Below are 18,049 nucleotides of genomic sequence, written 5' to 3' on the forward strand. Positions count from 1 at the left end.
CCCCAAAATATTGTATGAACTGAGAAACGTTGCTATCAGGGACCCATCAGGATTAGTCATTGCCCGTGTTGCCAATTCTTGCAATTTTTCTATGAGCATTCATGTTTGCCTGAAATTCCCAGCTCCGTGAGTCATGTGAATATGTGTGAGTTGGAATTTTCATGTTTTAAAGTAAGCTTCTAGACCTTGTGGCTGTGCAGAAAAGCGAGGTGATGTAACTTGAGTGAAATCTGAAAGCCCCAGGAGAAGGCAAATGAAAAGAAACCCCATATTCATTATTTTTGTGGAGTCACGCAAACTTTTTAGTTAGTTTTATGATTTCTGGGCCTGACTTGTGCTGTTTGAAAGCTTGGAGCCGGAGCTCTGCAGTTCTGTCTTTTTTTTTTTTTCCTTTTTTTCCTTTTCACTTTATGATTTCAAGGGGCACTTTCTGCTCCTGAAAACTCCAGGGCAGAACTTAAAATGGAGGTTGGAAGCAAAACTGTGTCCCTAAAATGACGTGATACCTACAGACCAGGCATCTTTATTGGCTGCATGAATGAGATCAAACTTTGGCAGATGAAAATGTTGCTCTATAATTTTCGGGACAAAAAACAACGGTTCCCAGCAATACCACAACATACTGTACGCACATGGATGCACGCGTGAATACACACCCACGTTATAGACACACCTGCATATAGGCATACGTGCACACAAAATGCTTCATATAAAAATACATTTGCAGTTTATGTGCATATTTCAAGTAAACGCTCCCCGCTGCATGCTTGCTTTACGTGTTTGCATTTTGCACACACATGCCTGTAACACATATCCTTCCATGGATACACCCAATCTTTTCACATGGTTTTAAGCCTGTGAATGAGCCGTAGTCAGCAGGTTTGTGCAAGAGTAACAGGCAGCGTGTGTGTGAACAGCCGCATGTATTAAATGCGCATATTTTTGTCCATATAACCTCCATGTGGCACACGGGACTGAGCGTGTCCGTATGAAACAAACACTCCTTGCCATGCATGTGTATGTGCTTATAGAGCCACTATCCATCATACCACAATACAGACAGACACCACCTCTACGACGAAGGAAAACATCCCAAACTGCCAGACTTTCCTAAGTCCCATCACCATGCAAAGGTTCAAAAAAATTACAAGGAATTCAAGACCCTGTTCTACAGTCATGACCAAAAATGAGCCACATGAAATGCAACAGCGTGAGGTGGGTTCTTCTGTTCTTAGCTATAATTTTTTTTTTTTGAACACTCACAACACAAACACCGAAACCTCTAACCCCACAGCCGCTCCGCTCCAGGTCCTGCAGCAGAGGGAACCTGCCACCACCAGCCCTGCCGGCCACTGTCCCAGCATCTCCCTGACTTTGCGCTACAGATCGAGAAACCTGGATGCCAAAACAAAACGAAAGCAAAATTCCCATTCCCAAAGTGCCTGGGCAAACTTGCAGGGAAAGCTATAGCAACACCTTACCGTCTGAGTCAGTGGATGAGACATTTCCTTGTGCTGGGTGCCCCATCTGCTTAGTTCATCTGCAAGCTGAGATCTTCTGCTTGTAGACCCAGAAAGAGGGCGGGGGGGGGGGGGGGGGGGGGGGGGAAGAGAGAAACCTTGCTGCAAGGATCTGAGAGCCAGAGAGAGGAAATCATACAAAATACAGTGGGGGGTAGAAAATTCCTGCCACGGTGACAAGGCATCAGTGCCACCATCCCCCCGGCTCCGTCCCCAGCCAGAGCCGCAGCCGTCGCCTCTGCCAGAGCTGCAGTGCAATGTGGCTCGGTGGGAGCCTCGCATCTTTCTGCATTGTCTCTCTCCAGTGTAAGCTCAGGCAATCTCATTTCATGGGAGAGACATCTGGTTTGATTCAAAGGGAAGAAAGGGGAAGAGGGGAGAAAAAACACACACACACACACACACACACACACACACACACACACACACACGGCCCAGCCTTGCTGGCGGGGAGCTGGAAAGCTATTTTCAATGCTTCCCTCTGCGCTAAATCGCTCCTCATTTCAATGAGAAAAGCTAGCCGAGGGAGCAGGGCTGTCCCATGGCTGGCCCCCAGCATCCCCAGTTTGCACAGGGGGCTTTGCTGGGGCAGGGAGCCAAGGGCGGGGAGGCTGAGCCCCGCTCCTGCGCCTGGAGCCACAGCGAGGCCTTGGGGTGCCGGGGGGGGGGTCCCCCCTTTGCTTCTTTTTCCGTGATTCCCGGTGCTGCTGGACGCCCTGTTTCAGTCCTCAAATGTTTGGTTGGGGGGGGGGTCTTCTCATCACAAGCCTGAAGCCCCCACGTTTGGGGGGGCGGGGGGGAACCCAGCACGTCTTTGAAGGCCGTGTCCCCCTTCACCAGGGAGCTACCTGTCCACGGGAGGTGGGCTCATCCCCCCAGGACCTGCCCTGTCACACCCAGCTCCCTCGTCCCCCACTCATCACCCCACGGACTCTGGTGCCGCTGCCAGCCTGTGACCCGAGCATTTCCACCCTGAGGTGTCCCTGCCCGGCCGCCGCTTCTCCCACAGGTTCCCACTATCCCAGTGGGTCTCTGGGCTCCCTGACCTCTCCACAGCACCCCTCACAGGTGGGCAGACCCCTTCCACCCGTGGCTCCTCTGTAACGGGGTGGGTGCTGTTTTGTCCCCCCCACACACCTCTGCCACTGGTGACCCTCCATGCCCAGGGCGTCCATCGCGGGTCCCCACACATCTCCCTCCACCCATGTCACAGCAGATCCCCCCACAGCCCCCTCCACCCGTGTCACAGTGGGTCCCCATGCAGCCCCCCACCCGTGTCACAGCGGGTCCCCACACATCTCCCTCCACCCATGTCACAGCAGGTCTCCATGCAGCCCCCCACCCGTGTCACAGCGGGTCCCCACACATCTCCCTCCACCCATGTCACAGCAGGTCTCCATGCAGCCCCCCCACCCATGTCCCAGCAGGTTCCCACGCAGCCCCTCCACCTGTGTCACAGCAGGTCCATGTTCCGCCCCCCCCCCCCCATGTCACAGCATGTCCCCACACCCCCCCTCCCTGTGTCACAGCAGGTCTCCATACACCCCACCCCCCCGTGTCATAGTGGGTCTCCCTGCACTCCTGCCACCCGTGTCACAGCAGGTCCCCCCAACCCCTCGTGTCACAGCCGGTCCCCACATATCTCCCTCCACTCGTGTCACTGCAGGTCTGTGTCGTCGTCCCCCCCCCCCCCGCCGTGTCACAGCCGGTCCCTCCCACACCCCCTCCGTGTCACAGCAAGTCCCCCCACAGCCCACCCCCCCGTAGCCCACCCCTCCGTGTCATAGCCAGTCCCCACACATCTTCCTCCACCCGTGTCACAGCAGGTCCGTGTGTGTGTCCTGTGTCACAGCCGATCCCCACGTCCCCACCCCATGCCAGAGCGGGTGTCCCCCCCCCCGTGTCACAACGTGTCCCTACACCCCCCCCCCCCTTGTATCACGGCGTGTCCCCCCCCCCCCCTCGTATCACGGCGTGTCCCCACCCCCCCCCCCATGTCACGGCGTGTCCCCACACTCCCCCCCCCGTGTCACAACGTGTCCCCACGCCCCCCCCCGTATCACGGCGTGTCCCCCCCCCCGTGTCACAACGTGTCCCCACGCCCCCCCCGTGTCACGGCGTGTCTTCACACACACCACCCCCGTATCACGGCGTGTCCCCCCCCCCCGTGTCACAACGTGTCCCCACGCCCCCCCCCCCCCCCGTGTCACGGCGTGTCCCCCCCCCCCGTGTCACAACGTGTCCCCACGCCCCCCCCGTGTCACGGCGTGTCTTCACACACCCCCCCCCCGTATCACGGCGTGTCCCCCCCCCCCCCCCCGTGTCACAACGTGTCCCCACGCCCCCCCGTGTCACGGCGTGTCTTCACCCCCCCCCCCCGTATCACGGCGTGTCCCCCCCCCCCCGTGTCACAACGTGTCCCCACGCCCCCCCCGTGTCACGGCGTGACTTCACACACCCCCCCCCCGTATCACGGCGTGTCCCCACACCCCCCCCCGTGTCACAACGTGTCCCCACGCCCCCCCCCGTGTCACGGCGTGTCTTCACCCCCACCACCCCCCCCGTATCACGGCGTGTCCCCACACCCCCCCCCGTGTCACAACGTGTCCCCACGCCCCCCCCGTGTCACGGCGTGTCTTCACACCCCCCCCCCGTATCACGGCGTGTCCCCCCCCCCGTGTCACAACGTGTCCCCACGCCCCCCCCCCCCCCCGTGTCACGGCGTGTCCCCCCGCCCGCGGGCCGCTGCCGGCGCTCCGCAGGGGGTGTGCGCGGCGGCGGGGACTACATCCCCCAGCAGCCCGCGGGCCGGGGCAGCTCCCGCTGCGCCCAGCCGCCTTCAAACAAAAGAGTTTTCCCCCCGCGGGGCTCCGCGCCGCCCCGCGCCCCGCCGGCCCCCCGCACACCCCGCCGGCGGCTGGGAGCCGGGGGCGGAGGCGGCGGCGGGGGGACCCCGGCGGGCTGGAAGTGCCTGGGCGAGGGAGCTCGGGTTACAGAGAGAAAGGGGCTTGGCTAGGCAGAGGGGAGGTGGGCGGAGGGTCCTTTTCTCTGTCTGTTTCTCTCCCTCTGCCTTTTTTTTTTTTCCCTTCTCCCTCCCGAGCTCTTTGTGTCCCCCCCCCACTCCCCTCCTCTCGCTCTCACACCCCCCCCCCCCCCCTCCCCAACCAACCACCACCACCCAACCCCCTCTCAAGTCTTTGTTAGCCATGCCTAGCCTGGTAGTACCAGGGATAATGGAAAGGAACGGGGGTTTCGGCGATTTAGGCTGTTTCGGTGGGAGCGGCAAAGACAGAGCGCTGCTGGAGGATGACCGGGCGCTGCAGCTCGCCCTGGACCAGCTCTGCCTGCTGGGGCTAGGCGAGCCTTCCTCCTCCTCCTCCTCCTCCGCCGTGGTGCTGGTGGAGGACAGCAACAACAACAACAATAACCCGCCGCCGCCGCCGCCGCAGCAGCCCCCGCCGCCGCCGCCGCCGCCGCAGCAGCAGCCGCCGCCGCCGCCGCCGCCGCCGCCCCCGGCCCCGAAGGGCTCGTCGGCGCCCAGCGCCGGGGCGGCGGAGCCCAAGTTGTGCGCGTTGTACAAGGAGGCCGAGCTGAGGCTCAAGAGCAGCTCCAACACCACCGAGTGCGTCCCGGTGCCCAGCTCCGAACACGTGGCCGAGATCGTGGGCCGGCAAGGTGAGCGCCGGGGCGCGGGTCCACGCCCGGTCGCCGGTCCCGTTCCCCCCCCCCCCCCCCCCCCGACATCACCACCCCACCCCGCGCCCGGCCCGGGCCCCTTCCTCGGGAAACTTCCCCCGCCACCCGCGGCATCCCCGCGGCCGGGGGGGGCTGGGGACCGCCCCGCCAACTTCCCCCGCGACTCGCCCCTCGCCGCTCCCTCCCATTGTTCGGGGCCGGGGCCGGGCGGGCACCCGCGCCCCGGCCGGCTCAGCGCTGCCGGGGACAAAGCGGAGGGGACAGCCCCGGGCGGAGCGGGGCTGCGAGCGGGTCCTAGGGTTGTTTTTTGTTTGTTTGTTTGGTTGGTTTTTTTTCTTATTTGGTTGGTTTTTTTTTTTTTTTTTTTTTGGGGGGGGGGGGAAATCTATAGGAATGCCTGCGTGGGCTTGTCCGGTTGTCTGCACCGGAGCCCCAAGCCCGTCGCTCCTCCGGTTCTGCGAAAGAGCTGTTCCTGAACCGCGCTCTCCGCCCTCCTCCTTTTTTTTTTTTTTTTTTTTTAAAAAAAAAAAAAAAAAAAGAGGAGGGGGGGTGGAAAAAAAAAAATAAAATAAAGCGGGGGGAGGAATGAAGAGAGCCGGGCTGGCTGCTGGCGGAGCCCGGCCCCGGATCCCCGCGCCCCGGTCGCGCTCGGCGCCGTGGGGAGAAAAATCCCCTTTGTTGGGTTCGGCGGAGCGAGGGGGTGTGGTTGTGCCGGGGCTCGCCGGGGCCGGGCGGGCTCGCTGCCGGGCCTAGCACGGCTCCCAACAACCGATTAATGGAAGTTGAACTCCTTCTGCCACCATGTGACTGGCAGGGACCCTGGAGCGGGCACCCGAGCGTCCCGCGTGGGCCCCACGCACGCCTCTGCCGCCCGGCCCCGCCGCTGACCACGCTCCGCGACAGTGATGCTTTTGTTCTCCTTACGGCTCTGTTCGGAGCGAGGTGGAATGGAGGAGGGCTTTAAAAAAAAAAAATTATATATATATATATATATATATATATATATACACCACACCCACTCTTAAGTCACCCCTCGCCCACCCCCACCGCTCCGGGCTCCCGAGTGTGCGTGTGGGGGCGAGGTGCGCTGCGGGGAGGGCAGCTCCACCGAGCCGCCCGTTGGCATTGCGGGAACCGTCGCAGGGTTAAACCGTGGGGCTGGCGAGAGAAGTTTTGTGTCTCTTACAGAGGGGGAAAGAAAAGAAAAAAAAAAAAAAAATAGTGTGGCTAAGTGGGATTTTTTTTTTTTTTTTTTTTTTTTTTTCTTTAAGCAAGTAACTTGACGCTCTGGAAGTGTGACGGGCAGAGACTGCGGCTCCAAATCCAGATGCTTCCTCTCGGGTTGGGAATTGAAATCGCCCGAGCAGGGGGTTTGCAGTTTGATGGGGGGTGGGGGGGGGTGGCTCCTCTGGGCCAGAGCTCCCAGGAGGGGGGACGTGCAGAGGTTGAGGTGGGCAAGGGGAAGCCACGGGGAGAGGGATAAATGGCTAATGGCTGTGCATCGTTACGCTGGAGAGTGTGATGGGAACAATGGGGCCTCTGGTGGCACAGCTCTCGGGGAAGCGAGGTCCCCGGGCAGGGATGGAGAGCGGGCAGGAGCGTGCGGGGGTCCCGTCCCCCCCCAAAACTCAAGGTGCCTGCGGCTCTTTCTCTGGCTTCCCCCACGCTGGGATTGGTGGCCCCTGTGCTGGGGAGTCGGGGAAACAGGAGAGGGGGGTGAGGGTGCGGGTGAAAAGATCCCCCCCTGGGCCTGATCCTCCCCGTGACGCTTTTACACCGCGGCCAGCCGAGCGTGGCCAGAATTGCCGGGGCTTTGCACCAACTCTGCGCCGGCGGGTGCAAGGCCTGGAGAATCAGGCCCCCTTTGTTTAATAAAGTTAGAAAAGAGAGAGGATTCGGCAGGCGGAATCGAGGGGAAACGTTAGACGATGCGGGAGGTGCCCGGGCGATTTTCTTCCTGGATCTCACTGCTGCCCCAAACTCCCGCGAAGGGGGTGTGTTTCGATGCAGCGGCGTGCCCGCTGCGGCCGGAGTGATGGAGCGGAACGTGGAGACCTGGATTGATTTTTTTTTTTTTTTCCACCATTTTTTTGCGTGTGTCTGTGAGGGCTTTCCCTCACATCTGGGAAACTGGGAAATGTCAGTGGGCCAGAGCCCCGGCGAGGCGGGCTCGGCAGCGCTCCATCAGTTGGTGGGTCAGACAGTGTAAGCTGTGCCCCTTTGTAGGGGCGCGGGGGCCGGATCCTGTGCTGGTAGAAACCGCGACTGCTTCAGCCGAGGCCCCGCAGCCACGGTTCTTTACTCCAGCAGAGATTGTGGCCCACACTTATTTTTAAAGGCCTACAGGAATGTTTCCTGAGTCTTGTTTTTGTGGGCAAGGCTGTATTGCGAGGGTCTGCCCTCAGATGGAGCTGGGTGCAGGGCACCCTGGGGGGCCGAATCCTGCGCACTCATGGATGCCTGACCAGGAATCCCAGATAGAACCCAGAAACTGCAGATTGTCACCCCCTTGGTCATACTGCTCATGGGGCTGATGGTGTTCTGAGGAAATGAGTGTTTTATGGGTACTTATGAATAGGGTGGTGAACATCTTGGAAAAGAGAGGGGGGAAAAAGAAGCAATAGTGAAATAAAAATTATTTCAGGGCTTTAATTGCTAGCAGGGTTGAACTTGAACTTAATATTTTCTGATCTGATGAACCACACTGCTCCTTCATGTTATTTTAAAATAACATCTACCATCTTTGAAAGTGTACCTTACTGATGTGTGTGGATGTAAGAGGCCTGGATCTGGGCACGAGGGCCCTTTTATGTGCATCTGGCAATGGGATTTCCACCTGCCATAAGACTGCCCTTTACTTTGCCAGAGGAGTGTAAAGGCACTTGAGTATAAATAAGGCTCAAGCCCCATATATTTTTATCGGAATGTTTGTGACTTGCGAAGAGGTTTAATTGTGGCAGAGGGGGTGGCTCCACTTCGAAGGAGAGATGCTGCAGGAGCTAAACCTGTGCTTGGCAGCTCCCTGCTTTCCCCGGGAACTGTTAACGTGCCCTCGCGGAGCCAATCGCGTGCTGGAAACCTCGCTCGAGTTTGCGGCGGTGCCGGTTTGTGCGCTGAATTCGAGCAGCGCTTCTTCAGCTCACTGGGACTCACTGGGACGAGATCGTGGACTGCTGAAAGGGGGACTTTGTGGGAATTGGCCGGACAGGCGCTGGGAGCTGCTCCTCCACCGTGATGCCCCAGGGTCTGCGATGGAGAGCTGGGTGACCAAGGACTGCTTTGCAGGTTGAAGGAGAGGAAACCAGAAAAGGAAGGATGGGGGGATAAAGTCATAACATCCCCTTGAGCGACGTTTATGACCTCTTCCGCTCTGCCCCTGGCCGTGGTTGGCAATGACTTCCCTTCCCAGGCTGGAAGTGGAGCCATGACCTCCATGCTTGGCCTCCTGTTGCTGCTAGGGTGAGGAGCAGGGACGTCTCTGCCTGTGTCGCGGCTCCTGCGGGTCGTTCCCCCTCTTCCCTTGGCGTGTGGCAGGAGTGTGAACTCCAGCCATGCTGCGCTTGGGTGGCTGAACCTCCTGGCATGTGCCGCGGTGAGAACGGTGCTCCCTGGGTCTGGAGCCGGCCTGGGCCTGCATGGTGTGTTGGGGTGCTTGGGGGCTCTTGTTTTCCGCCTGCCGGCTCTTCTTGGGGGCATCTTCCCTGCAAGACCCCCTCCAGGGCTGCGCGTGTTCTCAGAGCTACGCAGATAAATTTGCCAGGGTGGGAAGACAAAGCACTGAAGTGCTTTGCAGGTGAGTTTGGAGGAGACAGCAGGGCACCAAGGGAGTTGCAGAGGAGAACGTTCTTGCCACCCAAGGATGTGGGTTGAGATGGGAGGGATGCTGGGAAGAGTGGAGAGCGTCTAAAGGTGTCGTGCTTCGGCTGTTCAGAGTGTGAACTCGGAAAGGGGCAGGACTCCTCAGCCACCACGATGGCCAGGTTCTTCCCTGGTAGTCACCTGTGGGAGGTGTAGATCAGCCTGATGAAGATGCGTATCTGACTTTTCTGCCGGCGTTAAACCTGCTCCCACTGACAAACTGGGCTGCTGTCAGTGGAACCGGGGAGAGGCTGCTGGACTTGAAGTGGGGCACGTTTAAGGCTAGATCTTGTAGTTGAGGAGACATGGTTGTGGTTCTTTGTGTGCCTGGCATGTGCAGGCATGGGGAGAAGGTAGTGGGGCAGTTTGGCTTCCTGCTGCGTGGAGCACAACAGCGCAACCGCCCATTCCCAGCAGGTACCTTCCCTGTAAGAGTATTTTTACTCTCATCATCAATAGTAGCATCTATTGTCACTGGTACCCAGAGACACCCTTTGATGAAGCATCTCCCAGCCTGCTCTAACTAGCCTGTTGTCAACAGGAATGAGATTATGTGAGAGAGGAGCTTAACATAAATTGCTCTTTCTTGGCAAGGTGAAGTCAAATAACAAGAGGCCCCACTAACCCCAGGTGATTGGGCTCTTTGTGTAGCTCCAAACATGCTCTAATGCTTTCAGCATTTAAAAATAGTCCAAGGAAGCCTTTTTCATTGAGGAAGTCTGATGATTGCAGCTCCCCCACCCACCATGTGGAGGTGGATGTACAGCATCCGAGAAGCAGCGAGGGGGTCAGATCCTGTTGTCTGCTTGCTTCACGTAAATCTTGGAGCTAAAGCCACCTGGTCTGGTGGGGCCTGAAAACCAACCTCCTTACACCGCTCTAGCAGCTGGAGATGGGCCTTCAAGGGAGAGAGAAATTGCAGTCAGTGTCAGATTGTTATAAAGTGTTAATGAGAATCCATTTGAATTTACACCAGGGAAAAGTGCGGAACGGGATCGACTTTGTGCGGTTTGAACCAGAGGTGGGAGGAGAAAATGGGTCTGGGAGAGAGACAAAGGGAATTTTCTAGGGAGACACGCACGCTCCGCGCATCGGATCCGGCTGCTGGATGCCGTGCTGACCGAGTGAACCGCGCCGCAGCGCAGCCGGCCGGAATCTAGGGCAGTGGGAAAGCGCGCTGGCGTTGGGTGGGGGCCCCCGCCCCCCGTCCCTGCCTTTGTCTGGCGGCCCCATCCTCCCACGTCCCGTCCCCCCCCCCCCCGCCAGCTCGCCTGGCCCCCGCTTTTCGCCGCTCGCCGTCCGGCTCCGAGCGTGTGCCGCGGGGCCAGGGCAGGATTGTGCGGTGCCGGGGGCCGCGGTCACACCCACCCCGATGTGATGCATTGCTGGTGGAAAGCGGCTGCTGGGGGCCGGGGGCTTCCACCCCGGTTCCCAACTTTCCTCCGCCGCACAAGGCAGCGATTGTCTGTGGCATCTGGGTTGTTGCTTTTGGGTCACGTTGCTTTTTCTTTTTTTTTTGTCTTTTTTTCCCTTTTTTTTTTTTTTTTTTTAATAAACAACTTTCATCGCTATGTGAAAAAGCTTAAAATCACTGCACTGAAATGAGGTGGTTGCTTATTTTTGTGGCGTGGTGGTGTGTTGGTTTTTTTTTTTTTTCCCCTTCTTGTAAACACAACTTGCATCATCAGTACAATAAAACCTCAATGCAAAGGGATTTAGTTGTTTGTTTGTGGTCCTTTTGTGTGCATTTGTGTTTTTTGACACCACTTTCATCAGATTTTCAATGCAGCAAAATCTTACCCCACAGATATTCAGGAGGCTTTATTTGTGATGTTCTTTGTGTGCTTGTCTTTTAACATGGCTTTCATCTTAAATGGGAGAAGAATGCCCCACCTTACCAGAGATATTTGAGGGTTGTTTATTTTATGGTCCTCTTTAATTTTATGACTATAACAGAAAAAAGACCAAGTCCTAATTTGCCCTTAGGCTCTCTTATACCACACTGGCAATGTCAAAATGTCCTAAGTGGGGTATTTACCAGTGTAATTGATGCCGGTGCAGTGTAAAGGTGCCTCGGTATAAATGTGAAGAGAGCTAAAAATCTTTTGTCTGTAGGGATAATTTTGTATCTGATGAAAACAAGAAATGTAGGGATCTGGAGTGATTGTGTGGTGTGTTTTGTTTTGTTTTGTTTTTTTAAAAAAAAAAACAAACACAAAACAACCACCACAAAAAAACCCAACCAAACAAAAAAACCCACCTTGGGGCTGGATCCTTGTCTGCTCTAAGCTGGTAAAGCACCTCTGAAGCTTTCAGGTGAAGCCCACGCTTCTAGGCATAAACTGGCACATGCTGGAGGTGTGCCAGTTTGTGCCAGGTAAGACCCTCTAGGCTGCATCAGTAGCAGTATGTACCTGTGCAGGATCTGGCCTTCTAGCAGCAGTAAGGAGAAAGTTGTCAGCAGGTTTCACTCTGAATTTACACTGAAGTAAAATATCTGACGGAACTACTCCATAGGCATGGGTGCATTTTCCGTTGCGCTGTCCTTCTGCTGGCATTTGCACCGTGCCTGGTGCACTGGGCACATCTGCCTCAAGCACCGCTCTGGCGTTTTCCCGCTGCCAGAGCAGTGCCTGGGAGCCTTTGGGGTAAATCACAGTGAGGTCCTACGGCAGCACGTTGGTTTTACGCCGCTCTGAGTGAGAAAAGGTTTGGGATGGGTTCGTGCAAAGTAACTGACAGTCAGATTGGATGCATCCTACACCCTTCTTGCCCTTGTGAGCAAGTGCCTTAGCTGGACAGGTGAACCAAGCTCTTGAAGCCTTCTCTATTAATTTTGATGGATTTGTTTACCCCTGATGCAGGGGTGGACAGAGAGGAAAATGTGGCTGTGCATCCCAATCTCCCCCTGATTCCCTACCCCACCCCTTCCCAGTTTGGCTTTGTCTAGACTTGATTTATTCATTTGTTTTTAGCCAGAGCTAGCTGCTCTGCGGATTAATTCCAGTTAGATAACTGGTCTGGGTGCTGGAGGCTCGACAGTCCTCAAGGGTTTGTTCCTGTATGTTAACATTTGTGGCTTACTAGCGTAATTTGCAAACACATTTACTTTGAGTCAATTGGCAATCAGTTAACTGAAGTTAAAAAGAAAAAGGGGTGTGTGGAGGAAATAGTCATGCAAGCCTCCTTTGCAAAATGCTTTGGGATCTGTGTTACTGGCAAAATAAAGAATAATAGAAGCTAGGTAGTGGAAACATAACAAGAAAGGGTTTAATTCTTTCTCTAATATAAAAATCTTAACTGGCAGGAGCCTGCCAGGGATCAATTAGCTGATGTCTGCACACTGCCTTAAAGAGTAGAACACTACAGCCAAGTTATATATTATTATAGTTTCTACAGGTCCTTTTCTCCTCTTAGTTTTACATTTTTAACACCACCTACTAAGCGGTTCTCTCCCCTTTTAATAATCCACCACGTAAAGCAGTTTGTTGCATGTTGTTTTCAGATTTCAGTTACGCATGAAGAAAGCCTTTCATTTAAAAAAACCCATACAGAACAGATTTCATTTGAAAGAAAGCACATAGGACCGTGCTACTCATCTGGCCAGGATATAAAGGGCCACAACCTGATCTGGCTGTGCTCGGTCAGAAGCGGAGTGATGTCAAACGAGCCTCAGCCCCTATTTAGTTGTACGAAGCAAGGTCAGGGTTGGGGTTGAGGTGGGCTGGGAGCCTTGGTACTAAGTGGGTGAATCAGATTTAAGCCCAGCCCGAATTTCGCTGATGTAAATCAGTGCCACTCTCTTTGAAGTTGGTGGAGTTAGCTGGGTTTGTACTGCTGATGGCTTGGCTTGTTGTCTGCACCAGTTTAGAGCTGCTAAAGATCTGGGCCACTGAACCTGCTGGGCTGCTGGTCTTGATGGAGTTGGTCTAATTTCCTGTGGGGTTATTTTCTCCAGTTTTTAAGCACAGGATCCCCCATCTGTCTGTCTCTGCAAAGCTGGCTTTCCTGTCTGCAGGCCTGTACAGAGACCCTCCCTCCTCCTCCCCCTGCTTCTCACACCATCGACTGCACCATGCGTCCTTTTGTCCGTTTCTAGATCCTCCCTCCGCCTCTCGCCATGCTCTCTCCTTGCCCGTCTCCCTTTTGCTGTTTTGGGGTGTCTCTCCTTTGCCTCCACACCCCTAATTCCCCTCCTCCCTCAGAGGGATCGCAGCGTGCCTCCCTCCATTTCCATCACCTTTCCTCCATTCCTAACTCCCTCCCACCCTCTCCAGCTCCTGTAACTCGCTTACATTTGCCCTCATTCATGTGTATTCCTTGCCACTGTTTCCTTCCATCTGTTCCTAGCATGGAGCCCCTGTCCTTTGTCACTGCTCTGCTTGCCCTGACCCTCCGTGTCGTCTCCTTGATTGTTTCCTGTCGTGCTGGGCTCAGATCCCTCTCTCCCTCCACACGCAGTCATTGTCCCGTGGCTTAGAAAAACGCCGAACACAAGCCCAGCCCAGACAAACGCCTACCTGAGGTCCTTTTGCAAACGAGGGCAAGCCTTGCGCTCCTGGGAGGCAGAACGTGGGTCACTGAGGAATTTAGCAAAAGCTACTCCAGTCTGGGGTGAGGCACGGGAGTCATTTTCAGCGTGGATGCTTGCTGCTAACACCCCCTTTCTTTCCATGCGACGCTCCAGTGATATCCCTGGGGAAATGGTGGCATCTCGGTTAATCTTCCTAAGATGGAATCTCCATCTTTGGAGTGAGCAGCATAGGAGCAGGGCAGGGAAATGTCTGCCAGGGATGGGTCAGGGAGAGCCGACCCTGCCCTGGGGCTGCAGGAGGGCATAGGTGGCCCCTTACAGTTTTATCCCACCCCCTACAAGCTCCTTGGGATGAACATTTATTCCGTGATTTTGTCTGCATGCTTTTATTCTACAGTTGTGTCATGCCTAGCACCGTAAAGTCCTGTTCTTTGAGTTTCCTAAGTGCTAATATTAAAACACTGTGGATGACCATCAGTCCACATCAACTGTTTAGAAACTTTACTGAATAAAGCATTGCAGATATTCCTCAGGGTGCAAACTCAGTTGGGAGTAACATGTGAGCTACGTTGGACTTGGCAGGGGGTGGATTTGGTTTGAATTTTGGGGATTTGCCCAGCTCCTTCTCTGGGTCAGATCTAGCATTTACATTCCCCAGGAATGTGAAATTAGTGGCTTAGAGATGGGTTTAATGCAGCAGCATCGCAATGCTAACCATTACAGGAAGTTTTGCAGTAACACAAGGCAAGAGACAGCTATTCTTCCCATTCTACAAATGGGGGAATGAGGCTGAGAGAGCTCATGTAGCTCTGAGGAGTTAAAAGTTGTATTGGGAGTCGACAGCAAAGTCAGGATTTACCGACACGTGTCCTAGACCAATGCCAAGACCCTCTGACAGGCGGTGGGGTTTCGAAGCTATGCTGGGAGGCTTCGTGTTTGTGCAGTCTCCTGCAGTTTGACGAGGCTGCACCCCCGTGCCCATGCGATGTTGCGAGATGCGAGTGTGACCTGTCAGGCTGAGCATGCTTTGTGCAGCTGAAACTATTGGTTGTACTGCGTGCGGCGCCTGCCACCGCTGCGAGCGCGGGGAATTATTCTTGTCAGATGTAGTGGCACGAGGCTCTGTTTTTATCACTAAAGGTGCGGGGTTCGATTCTTCCTAATGATACACGGTAGTGGGATCGTTAACGTTTCCTGTAAATACCCCGATGTCACAAGTCTGCGTCTCTCGAGACAAGCTGCAGATAAGTGGCAGCACTAAGTGAGTGGCAGCCCTGAACTCCCAGCTGGGAGAGATGTTGTTATTTATTAGGATCTGTATAAATAGTAATGTTCCAGCCCACAAGCTGAGGAATCTTAATTTCTTGGTTGCAGAAGCATCGTTTACAGGTCATCTTGTATCAAAGTATCTTGTCAGTGTGGTATATTGAGGAAAATTTGGTGTCAGATGGTCAGAGGAGAGGACAAGAGGCTCCTTTTCGGGAGATAAGAAGGGGTGGGGAGGAGGTGAGAGATCTCACAGAGGTTTCACTGCCATATCCTGATCCTCTTGTTCCATGAGCCCTGAGTCAGTCACCCGAATCCTTGGGAAACCAGGGTAAAACACTTGCCTTACTCCATTTGCACTAGTAGAAATGTGGTGCCCTGGAGAATCACATTTTAAAATTTTTCTTGGAGACCCGAGCTTAGAGCAAACCTCCCCACAGAGGAAGCAGCAGTCTGCAGGGGAATTTGATGTCAGTTTTGAAAATGCCTTCAGTCACCAAGGAAGGCTTTTGGAGAGAGGGGTCGGAGGGACAGCAGCAGGGAGGGTTTCCAGAAGTGGTTTAGAAAACTGTGCCACGTCTGTAAAGACATTTAGTTGCCTGATGGCATCCTAGTGTCATCTGGGAACCTGGAGTCGCACAGCTGGCTCTAAACCCCTCTAAAAAATGAATTGGAAGCCAAAACACACTGAAAAGTCTCTTGCCTTTTTTGGAAAAGCAGAAAGATGTTTTCTGAGCTGTAAGGAGCAGGGGGAATAGGCTTGGTGGGCTCCAGGGAGGTGGGTATAACGACGCTGTCATGGCAAGTGACATCAGGAAAGGGTCCAAGCACCTGGACCACTGCGGTGGGGAGTCCTGTGGCCGTCGGCGTTTGATAAACCAGATGGAGAGACAAGGGCAAAAGGCAGCCCTTGGCTGGATGGCTTCCCCTCCCTGGGCAGCCACCGCCGCACCTTCCCTGCGGCTCCTGGGGAGCACCAGGAGAGGGGTCTGCACGCAGCTGGCGGTGGGGCTTTCTGTGGACACGGGAGGGCAGCCCTGCCCCATTTCATGCCGTTTTGACCCCAAAGCAAATACCGGCATCCTGCTACCCCTCAGCCTCCTAGCAGTGCCAACATCTGATGTCCTACCATACCTGAGGTGGGGAGCCCAAACTGCTTCATCTCTGCTACTCCCCGCTTGCCTCCCTAAAAGTGACCTGGGTCACACCGGATTCATCCCAAAAGCTCCACAGTAGGACGGGAGTCCCCATGGAGGGCTCTGCTCTCTTGAGTTATGGCAGACGTCTCTCCGCTCGTGCCTTCCATGAGCTGGCGTGGGGTGGCGAACAGGCTCCACGTTGGCCATGCCTGGCCGTGGACTCGGCGTCCAACTTGCTTTTTTCTGTCATCTCCAGCCTCTCTTGTGGCCCCATGTGTCAGCCAAATCCTTCTTGTCCCAAGAGCCGCTCTGACGAGAGGGGGAGCCAGGGCGGCCATCTTCTCTGAGGGGCAATATGGCGGGGCCTTGGGCCTCAGCAGGGACAGGCTTCCTCACAGGGACCGACTGGCCCATGGGGAGGGCTTGAATCCAACCCCTCCTAACTCCTTGTTGCTTGGGGGTGTGCGAAAGGGAGATCTCTGAGGGATGATTGCTGAGAGTGGCTGATTTCTGAGGGGGGAATTGTGGGGGGGGGGGCAGCACAGAAAATGACGACACCCGCCTGGGGATGAGGGAGCCTCAGCGGGGGCAGATCTCTGGGAATGGTGATGGAGAAACCTTCTTCTGACATTTTCCCTGTCAAGGTTAGGGGAGAAAGGGCCTTTTCCTCATTTTAGGTCCCCGGGCAGTGGCTGCTGCGTGGTGCAAGCCTGCTGAAAACATGGCAGCTCAGCCTGGTTTCATGGCAGCTCAGCCTGGTTTTATGAGGAAGAGGGGAGGGTGGTGGGACAGCCTCTCTAACCTCCCTGCCTTGTTTTCTCTCTCTTCCCCAAGGCTGCAAGATCAAAGCCCTGCGGGCAAAGACCAACACCTACATCAAGACTCCAGTGCGGGGTGAGGAGCCGGTCTTCATGGTGACGGGGCGGCGGGAGGATGTGGCAATGGCCCGGCGGGAGATCATCTCCGCTGCCGAACACTTCTCCATGATCAGGGCCTCCCGCAACAAGGCTGGCACCACTTTCGGCAGCGCTCCCACCTTGCCGGGGCAAGTCACCATCCGGGTGCGTGTGCCCTACCGTGTGGTGGGCTTGGTGGTGGGCCCCAAAGGAGCCACCATCAAGCGGATCCAGCAGCAGACCAACACCTACATCATCACGCCCAGCCGGGACCGGGACCCCGTCTTTGAAATCACTGGTGCGCCAGGCAATGTGGAGCGTGCCCGGGAGGAGATCGAGACCCACATCGCGGTGAGGACGGGCAAGATCCTGGAGTACAACAACGAGAATGACTTCCTCTCCAGCAGCCCCGACTCTGGCATGGAGAACCGCTACTCGGAGGCCTGGCGAGTCCATACGCCGGCACCGGGCTGCAAGCCCCTCTCCACCTTCCGGCAGAACAGCCTGGGGTGCATCGGTGACTGCTCCGTCGACCCCGTCTACGAGACCCCCCGGCTGAATGACCAAAACGACTTCAATTACGGTTACCTCTTCCCCAACTATGGCGTGAACAAGCAAGATCTGTATTACGGGGTGCCGGAGTCGGGTGCCCCGATGTGGGCTGGGCAGGAGAACACCAACCCCGTCTCGGTGCTCTTCTCGAAGCAGCAGCGGTCCAGCAGTACCGGCGCCATCCACCCGAATTCACATCGCTCCCCGTCCTCCTCCATCCAAGAGCCCAATCTCTCTGGTCTCCCCAGGCGGTCACAGGGGGAACCGCTCCAAGGGTTTTCCAAGCTGGGGACAACTGCCGCTGCCCGGACGTCTGTCTCCAGCAGCCGCGAGTGCATGGTGTGTTTCGAAAGCGAAGTTACGGCAGCTCTGGTGCCATGCGGCCACAACCTCTTCTGCATGGAGTGTGCCGTGAGGATCTGTGAGAGGACTGATCCAGAGTGCCCGGTTTGCCACGCTGCAGCCACTCAGGCCATTAGAATATTTTCCTAAAGAGACAGAGCAGGGCATTGGGGTGGGGGGTGGGGGTAGGAAGGGAGCTCGGGGGGGTCCAGGAAAGAAAAATGATGATAATAATAATAATAATAA

The 18,049-nt window shown here is 55.8% G+C and overlaps 1 protein-coding gene across 1 annotated transcript; it reads left to right on the plus strand.

The window, feature by feature from the left end:
• The first annotated feature begins 4,407 nt into the window (after positions 1 to 4,407).
• On the plus strand, positions 4,408 to 18,049 carry MEX3A (mex-3 RNA binding family member A). The gene is made up of 2 exons (XM_042785014.1): positions 4,408 to 5,195; positions 16,848 to 18,049. Exons 1-2 carry the CDS (start codon positions 4,727 to 4,729, stop codon positions 17,951 to 17,953), a joined length of 1,575 nt encoding a protein of 524 aa, XP_042640948.1. The 5' UTR covers positions 4,408 to 4,726; the 3' UTR covers positions 17,954 to 18,049.

Source organism: Tyto alba, unplaced genomic scaffold (assembly GCF_018691265.1).
Source record: "Tyto alba isolate M040663 unplaced genomic scaffold, T.alba_DEE_v4.0 Super-Scaffold_8, whole genome shotgun sequence".
NCBI lineage: Eukaryota > Metazoa > Chordata > Aves > Strigiformes > Tytonidae > Tyto > Tyto alba.

Coding starts and splice junctions, on each gene's coding strand:
- MEX3A (XM_042785014.1), top strand. CDS start 4,727: ATGCCTAGCCTGGTAGTACCAGGGATAATGGAAAGGAACGGGGGTTTC. Junction 5,196..16,847: donor CGAGATCGTGGGCCGGCAAG/GTGAGCGCCGGG, acceptor CTCTTCCCCAAG/GCTGCAAGATCAAAGCCCTG.